Source organism: Carya illinoinensis, chromosome 1, assembly GCF_018687715.1.
Source record: "Carya illinoinensis cultivar Pawnee chromosome 1, C.illinoinensisPawnee_v1, whole genome shotgun sequence".
Taxonomy (NCBI): Eukaryota; Viridiplantae; Streptophyta; class Magnoliopsida; order Fagales; family Juglandaceae; genus Carya; species Carya illinoinensis.
In genome coordinates, this window is record NC_056752.1 from 36,306,256 (window position 1) to 36,315,547 (window position 9,292).

The 9,292-nt window shown below is 37.7% G+C and overlaps 1 protein-coding gene across 1 annotated transcript; it reads left to right on the top strand.

The window, feature by feature from the left end:
• Positions 1-2,972: 2,972 nt before the first annotated feature.
• On the top strand, positions 2,973-3,800 carry LOC122293643. The gene is made up of 2 exons (XM_043102181.1): positions 2,973-3,045; positions 3,211-3,800. The coding sequence occupies exons 1-2, from the start codon at positions 2,973-2,975 to the stop codon at positions 3,798-3,800; spliced, it is 663 nt and encodes a 220-aa protein (XP_042958115.1).
• Positions 3,801-9,292: the final 5,492 nt, after the last annotated feature.

A 9,292-nucleotide genomic window follows, 5' to 3' on the forward strand; every position in this document is an offset into this window, starting at 1 on the left:
AACCCACACTTTCCCATCATCCTCATGAATTTTAACACTTACATGCCATTGAGAATAACTCATCAACTCTACTATTTTTTTCTCTCTCCAGAAAAGCCCCAACCCCCCTTTCCTACCCACTGGATCTACAGCCAGACATCCATCCATCTTCAATCTGTGTTTCAACCTCTCCAATCTACTTCCCTTCACTTTTGTCTCAATAAGAAAAACAATTTTGGGACACTTATCCTTAACAATATTGCTAAGGTCCTGAACTGTCCGAGGGTTCCCAAGCCCTCGGCAGTTCCAACATAAAAGATTCATTGCTGTTGGCAGGGCTGCTTCACAGCCTCCGCCAATTCATCAACAAGCATCATTCCCACCTCTTCATTTTCTATTCTTTTCTTTTTTTCTCTTCCACCATCCTCTCTTTCCTCCAAACCACAACTTTCTGCATCTCTTTTCAAAGAAACATTTAAGTTTATTGGATCCCCTCCTACTCCTCTACCCCTTGCCCTTCTCTTCCATCCACTCCCATGTTGTTTTGTTTCTTTTTTAATGCTTCCCTTTGCTACCATCACTTTTAGCTCAAGATTATTTTCAGTACTGCCCTTCAGCACACCTTCTACCCCTTCTAATTCCCTTCCCTCATCCCTTATAAACACTTGTTTTTCATTCACTCTATCCTCCCATCCTTCCCCTACCAAGGTCGAGCCCTCCATATTCTTTTCCCCTCCCTTGTTTTTTTCCACCTCATTCTCTTTATCTTCTACCACAACCTTTCCCTTTTCTTCTACTTTTTCCTTCTTCTCTACTTTTTTTAATTTTTCCACTTCCTCCTCACTATCCACATCTTTACCACTAGATTCAATACTCTGAGAATTTTCTTCCCCCCTTCTCTCTATTCTTTTTCTATTTATTGCAGCGGCCCTCAGCCAGGAACCAAACAGGTTCTTTCCTTCCACTTTTTCTCCACCTCTACAGCCATCTTTATTATGACAAATACAACCACATCTAAAACAGATCTTAGGTAATTTTTCGTATTTAAAAGGAATCCACATTTGCTTACCTTCAAACATAATGGTTCTGCCTCTAGCCAGAGCCTTTGATAATACACATTCCACTCTCACTCTTAGGCAACGCCCCCATGCCAAGCTTCCTTCCTGAGTATCCACTTCTATCACTCTTCCTATTGAACTGCCAATAGATTCCCCCAATCTACGATTCATTCCTCCTAGTGGCAAGTTAAACAGCTGGATCCAGAATTCTTCCTTGGAGAAATCAATTAGGTTCGGTTGAGTACTTCCATCAAACACTTTGAGTGCCAACAGATGGCTATCAAAGAGCCAAGGGCAGCCTTCAAGCACCTTATTCCTATCTGCCTTCGTAGCAAAAGAAATAACAAAAAAATTTGCCCCGATCTCATAGAATTTCATCAGCTTATTTACTTTCCATAATTTCTCCATCATCGATTTCACCACTTCCTTTCCTACAACTCTCTCCGAACACAATTTTGCCACCACGCTTCTGTCACCTTTTTTCTTCAACTCCTCCAAATCTCCAATGTCCACTGTTATTGGAGTAGACTCTTCTTCATTCAATCGATCACAGATCTCTTCCAATTCATCCATCAGTTTTCTCCTCCGTCTCCAACTGCCTCTCCTTCCTCCTATTCCCTCGGAAATAGAGTAGACTAACTAACTTCTCCAAGATCACTTTCCCTCAGACGATAGAGAGAAGCCTTTCCATAATATTGTAAATGATATACGCATGCAAGTCCTGCTGTTCTATGAACATTTATATTCAACTAGTTACAATCCAAACATTAATTTAGATTACTACGTGTTATCTACATGATAATATATGTCTACATGAGATGATAAGAATAGGACAAGTCGTCATTGGATGAGCTAATCATGATGAAGGTTATAGCTAGCTAGCTAGTTGGCAGGACAGATGCTAAGATTTTTTTTTTTTTATCCTTTTAGTTTTTGAAAAAAAAAATGTCTATAAAGTTTGAAAGAAAATGTTAAAGCATACTGTCAATTGTCTTCCTCACATTACTTAAAAGGAAAATATTGGTAGTATGATTTTTAAATATACTTATTAAATATGTCTATTCATATATTTTTATTTTTTTATTTTTCTATTTTTTTCCTATGGTTAAGGAATTAGTTACTATTAATAAATTTATATATTTTTTAATTTTTTTAATGATCGAGGATGTTTAAAAAATGATTAAAACAATTATAAAAAAAAAAACTCATTTGTAGTAGTGTGCACATTTGATAGTTACTCTAGCATTTTCCTTTTCTCTTATTTTTTCTCTTTTTAATATTTAAACACTAAAAATACTAGAAATTCTTAATTTTAAATTTTTAACTTTTTAATCTAATCATTAAAATTTTTCCAAACTTGAAAAAAAAAATTCAATTTTTTCAAATTTAAAAAAAAAATATTAAAAAAGTATTTTTATTCAATATTTACATATTTAATAAAAATACTTAAATTTTATTATTATATTAAAGATAAAATGGGGCTAAGTAAAATAAAAAAAATTAAAATAGTTGATCAGTAATATAAGTAAAAAAGAAATTTATTACTCTACGTAATTAAGATAGATCTAGATATAAAGGAAGTATAGAAAATAAACTTAATTAGAAGCACTGCAAAAAGCAGCATAAAAATCATTAAAACTTGAATGATAAAATTAAAGAAGCTAATTAGCATTATTTTATACCGAGCCGCCCGTTTCAGATATTTCTTTTGCAATACATTCACAAATCACAAATATACTGATATATAGAAATGGTAGCGATATGAGAAAATTTCAGAGATCAAATCTGCGGCAATCATCCCAGATAAGTAGCTGGGGTATTTGACTCACAGCTGCGGCAGCAGGCACAATGCCCATGATGATCACTAGTCTAGTCCACCCTCACAAGTCAACGTTTCCTTCAGTGTATACATACATATACAGATACTATATCTGCATGGGTAGAAGTCTCTTTATTCCTCTCGGATGTTCCTGCAACCGTGGAGGTCTTTTTCCCTGTCTTAGTACAGGTTAGTACGAGGCTGTCTCTATCAAGTTTACATCATGGGGGAAACTTTAGAATAATTATGTCAGAGGTTGTCCTTGTCGGAGCAAGAAAAAGAGGAGATTATACTAGGTGCTCAAAGAATCTAAGCAAAGGGGTGAACATTGTTTATTAGTCTCTTTAATAACAGAAAAACCTTACAACCGTGAGGCATTCAAGCAAACTTTGAAGAAGATTTGGCGTCCTGTAAAAAAGATATGGGTGAAGGATTTGGGGTCTAAAATTCTTTTGGTGGAGTTTGAAGATCATCAGGAAAAGGCTAGGGTGCAATGTGAGGGTCCTTGGTCCTTTGATAGAAATCTAATTTTGATGCAGAACTATACAGGAGAAGTACAAGCAATAAGAGTTCAGATATCAACAGCTACTTTTTGGATTAGATTATATGATCTTCTTTTGGGTGCTATGAATGAAAAGGTGGTGAGTAAGATTGGTAATAGCATTGGTGTAGTGGAGGAGATTGACGTTGAAAAGGATGAAGTTGCATGGGGTGAGTTTATCAAAATCAGAATACTCTTGGATGTTACAAAACCGTTGTTGCGAGGAAAATGTATAAACTTGGGCAATCATGGTAGCTGCTGGGTTCGTTTTACATATGAGAGATTGCCTACATTTTGTTATGGTTGTGGTCGCTTGGGTCACAGTCATAAGGACTGCAGCATCTGGAAGAATGATCAAGGAGCATGCAAGGAAGACAACCTTCCTTTTGGTCCATTGTTGTGAGTGTCTGCTTTCTCTAGAAATGCCTACAACCACCATGAGCAGTAGCCTGTGCAGGGCAGAAGTCTTGTTGTAACGGTTCCAGGGCTGCAACCAAAGGAGTTAGCATTAAATCAGGAAGCTGATGGAGCAGTTTCAGAACCGACTGTTACATGCAGTAATGGTGAGGGCTTAAATTGAGGAGGGGAATTTCTAGTGAAGGAACCAAATAAGGTAACTGAAAAGGAGGTAAATGCTGAAGTAATGGCGCCTTGTAGGATTAGAGACAAACAAGCTGAACTTCCATCCAGAGGAATGGAGATCCCTCAATGGGCTCTTTCTAGTGAGGATGGGGCTAACATAGTCAAGCCTTTAAGAGAGGGTACAATAAATTTAAAGATGGATGCTGAAGCCCAACAGAAAGGGAAAGGCTTAGCTTATGAAAATGAATTTTTAGCTAAGGATGACGTTACTACGGCAAAGGTAGCTGGGGGAAAGTGGCAAAGGCAAAGAAGAATGACTGAGAAAGGTGCACATAATCAGCTAGTTAAAACTTCTATGAAGAGGAAGGGCAGTAGAATGGAGGACAATGTCTCGGGCTCCTTACCTGCAACAAAACTGAGAAAGGTTATGGAGGGTGAGAAGATTTCAACTTGAAGATTGGTGGAGGTTGTGATTTAGCCCCGCCGGGAGCCATGAAACTTTTAAGTTGGAATGCACGTGGGCTTGGGAACCCACGTGGCATTAGAGCCCTTCGTGATTTAGTCAAGAAGGAAGGTCTCAATTTTATATTTTACAAGAAACAAAAGTAAACTGCAGAACAATGGATAGAGTAAAGTATCAGGTGGGGTTCCAAAATTGTCTAATAGTAGATTGTGGGGGAAGGAGTGGAGGTCTTTGTTTGTTATGGAGACAAGAAATTGAGTTGACCATTAAAAGTTTCTCTAAGCACCATATTGATGCTGAAGTGAAGGATAGTGAAATGGGGGTTGTTGGAAATTAACAGGTCTGTATGGGCATCCAGAAACCAGTAGGAGGGAAGAAACTTGGGACTTAATGAGATCTTTAAATAGGGGTGATCATGGGAGCTGGCTGGTGATGGGAGATTTCAATGAAATCACTAGTTGAGTTGAAAAAAAGGGTGGGAAGGATAGATCTGAATCGCAAATGGAGAGTTTTAGAAGAATGATAGATGATTGTGCCTTACTAGATTTGGGTTATTAAGGAATCAAGTTTACATGGTGGAACATCATAGAAGGGGTCAATGCTATCCATGAAAGACTAGATAGAGCCCTAGCAAAAAATGCATGGTGTAGAGCTTTTCCTTATGCAAAGGTTTTTCATACTTTTGCTGCATATTCAGATCATAACCCTATTGCTGTGTACAAAAGTTTAAGGGTCCAAAGCCTTTCAGGTTTGAAGCAATTTGGACAGAAAGTGAAGAGTGTGGAAAGGTGATTGAAAAGGCTTGGCAGGTTCATTGTGGTAATGGACCTATTGGAGAGGTGGTGAACAAGATCTCGAGGTGTAGTGACAGTTTGCTAAGATGGAATAAAGCTAGCTTTGGAACAATCCAAAAGAGGTTAAAGATGGCAAGGGTGCAACTAGAAAAGATTCAAGCTGAGAATTCAAGAAGCCCAAATAGGGCAGCAGTACGGCAAGCACGAGAGGAAGTACAAATATGGCTAGAGAGGGAGGAAATACTTTGGAGGCAGAGATCAAAAGCACTATGGTAAAAAGGGGGAGATCAAAATACCAAGTATTTCCATAGTAAAGCCAGTCAAAGGAAAAAGAAGAATACTATCACAAGACTGAAGGATGAACATGGAGAATGGCAAGAAAATGAGCAGAGGGATGAGTTGATTATGAAGTATTTTGAAGAGATGTTTACATCAAATGTTTTTTCAACTAGCAATAATTTCTTATCTTCTCTACAAGGCAGGGTAATAGTAGCAATGAATGAAGATCTCACAAAGGCCTTTACTGAAGCTAAAGTACAGACTACACTACAACAAATGGACCCTACCAAAGCTCCCGGACCCGATGGTATGGCTCCCATTTTCTATTAAAAATACTAGCATATTGTAGAAAAGTCTATGACAAAAGCTGTGTTGCATGCTCTTAATGAAGGTCAATTTCCTACTAAGTTAAATCATACATTTATTGTTCTCATCCCTAAAACTAAAAAGCCTGAGTTAGTATCCCAGTATCGTCCCATAAGCCTATGTAATGTCATTTATAAGTTGATCTCCAAGGTTATGTCTAATAGGCTGAAACTTGTCCTTCCCCATGTTATATCCAACTCTCAAAGTGCATTTGTCCCGGGTCGTGTTATTTCTGATAATATTCTTGTAGCCTATGAAATGATTGATTATTTAAGAAGAAAAAGAACTGGTAAAGAGGGATACATGTCCATCAAGTTAGATATAAGCAAAGCTTATGATAGGCTTGAATGGCATTATTTGGAGGCTGTAATGAAACACATGGGGTTTGCTTCTAGATGGATCCATTTAGTCATGCTTTGTGTCAAAACAGTCTCTTTTTCCATTCTCATTAATGGTGAACCAGTTGGCCCTATCTATCCTTCTCATGGGATTAGACAGGGAGATCCACTATCTCCATATCTTTTCTTATTGGGGACTGAGGGTTTGATATCTCTTTTGATTGAAGCTAGCACAAGAAACCAGATTTCAAGCATTCGAGTGTGCAGAGGGGCTCCTGTGGTGAATCAGTTGCTATTTGCAGATGATAGCATTCTATTTTGCAAGGCTACACTTCAAGAGAACAGTGAGTTACAAAGAATCTTTGAAACTTATGAGAATGCATCAGGTCAAAGAATCAATAGAGGAAAGACTGCAATGGTTTTCAGTAACAATGTCCACTCAGAAGTTCAGCAACAAGTCCTTTCTTTGTGGCAAGTTCAAGCCTACCAGAATTATGAAAAATATTTAGGCCTACCATCAATGGTAGGAAGAGATAAAAGGAGAGCTTTTTCTGAAATTAAGCACAAAGTTTGGTCTAAGTTACAGCAATGGAAGGAAAAGCTTTTATCTTAAGGGGGAAAAGAAGTTTTAATAAAGGTAGTGGCTCTAGCTATCCCAAGATATGCTATGTCCTGCTTTAAGTTGCCCAACTCTCTTTGTTATGAAATAGAACAGATGATGGCCAAGTTTTGGTAGGGACAGAAAAAGGAAGAGAGGAAGATACATTGGGTAAGTTGGAAGAGGCTGTGTGAGTCTAAAGGTGATGGGGGAATGGGGTTTAGAGATTTAAGGATTTTTAATGAGGCTTTAATTGCAAAACAAGGTTGGAGAATTATGCAAAATGAGGGGAGCCTGCTTCACAAAATATTCAAGGCTAGATACTTCCCAAGTTCAAATTTTCAAAATGCAAATATTGGTCACAATCCATCCTTTGTGTGGAGGGGCATATGGTCAGTGAAAGACAAACTTTTACAAGGTTGCAGGTGGAGAGTTGGGAATGGAAGAATGATAAGGCTATGGAAAGACCATTGGGTGCCTGGTTTCAAAAGTTTACAACAGACAGCAACTGTATTAATAGAAGATGACCAAAGAGTAGAGGTTTTGATTGATCATAATTCAGGGTGGTGAGATGTAAACAAAGTCAGAAGGTTGTTGGCTCCTAAACCTACTAATGCAATTTTGAAAATTATTCTCAGTTCAGAAAACCATGAGGACAAGTTACTATGGGACATGGAGAGGAATGGTTGCTTTAGTGTTAAGAGTGCTTACAAATTTTTCAAAAGTTTGGCTACAGCACCAACAGAAGGGGAAAGTTCTAGGAGTATAACATATAAAAAGCTATGGAAGGCTATTTGGAGGATGAAAGTGCCCCAGAAGGTTAAGATTTTTGCATGGAAGGCTTGCATTGAAGTCCTTCCAACCAGATGTGTAAAGGCAAAAAGTTGGCTAGGATTAGATGAGTGAATGATAAGGCTTATCTTATCATATTATTTATTATTGTTGGATGAATGGAAAAATAATTATTAATTTATATCTAAACAATGTTGAGTCTATCTAGAAATGTTAGGAGTTGTTTAGATAAGTCCCTGAAGTCAAAATCGAGTTCTGGTAGCATTACACTTATCCAGAAGAAATCTGATCAGAGTTTAGTCTATATCAGAAGAAGTTATCACGAAATGTTAGCAGTCCGTCGGGACGCGTTTTCGCGTCTGTTGCTAACCGTCAGCAGAGTCCTACTGCAACTAGAATTCTTTTCAGATCTTTTATTTAAAGGGGATTCGGTTTTGTATCTCTTTAAGGACTTCAAGCCACGAATTTTACAGAGGAGATTCTGTGTGTTTATGAGAGAAAATTCACTTGAGAATTTTCATGGCATTTTTCATATCTTCTTGAGTGTGATCGTGCTTTGAGTGCGAAGCAACATCGATTGGGTTTCAGCCTTTGGAGTTCCAGAAGGGAGGTCAACATTTGAAGATCGCCAGAGGTTCTGGCTGCTACTGTGGTAGAAGACAAACGGGTCGTTTGTCTAGGCAAGTAAGAGAGTCGAATTGCAAAGGTTTTGTAATTGATTATTACTTGTAATTGTTCTTCAAATAATGAGATTGACTTTCCTGGGTTTGGCTGCCCCGTAGGGTTTTACCTTTAAAGAGTTCTTTAAAGGGTTTCCTTTCGTAACCAATCGTTGCGTTTTGCAAGTTTGATTATTTATTTTTAAGTATTTGATTCATTTCATAATCTTTATAATTGAGATCTAACTAATTTGTTCAAGGAAATTGGTAGACAATTTCGTGGTTTTACAGGGGTACATTGGGAATTTCAATTGGCATTAGAGCGTGGTTCACTCTTTCGAGTGTGATCCGTGCCCCTGCAATATGTCATCATTGACTGCCCCACCGCACTTCAATGGTGAAAATTATGCATATTGGAAAGTACGCATGCGAGCCTTTCTCAAATCATTAGATGAGCGAGTGTGGAACGCAGTTGTACGAGGTTGGATCAGACCAGAAACAAATATTGATGATTGGACGAAAGAAGAAATCACCAACTGTAATTGGAATAGCAAGGGGCTGAATGCTATATTCATGGCTGTATCTCCAGAAGAATTTAAGAGAATCTCCATGTGTGAGATTGCTAAAGAGGCATGGGATATCCTGGAGGTTACACATGAAGGAACAAAAATTGTGAAGAACTCAAAATTACAATTGCTAACTTCTAAATTTGAGGAGATTAAAATGCTGGAAGAGGAAAGTTTTGATGATTTTTATTCTAAACTAAATGATATTGTGAATTCCAGGTTCAATCTTGGAGAAAAGGTGGAAGATTCAAGAGTTGTAAGAAAGATTCTAAGGTCTTTACCTGAAAGATTTCGACCCAAAGTTACTGCAATTGAAGAAAGTAAAGATCTGGATGCAATAAAGGTAGAAGAACTGGTGGGTTCTTTGCAAACATATGAATCTTCACTTCCTCAAACAAGAAAAGGTAAGTCCATTGCTTTAAAGACTATAGAAGAAAACTATAAAAATATTTCTGATG

Bases quoted from the DNA above. Each gene is read 5' to 3' on its own strand.
- LOC122293643 (XM_043102181.1), top strand. From the start codon at position 2,973: ATGGGTAGAAGTCTCTTTATTCCTCTCGGATGTTCCTGCAACCGTGGA. The intron at 3,046-3,210 runs GTTAGTACGAGG...CTTTAATAACAG, and splicing joins TTTTCCCTGTCTTAGTACAG to AAAAACCTTACAACCGTGAG.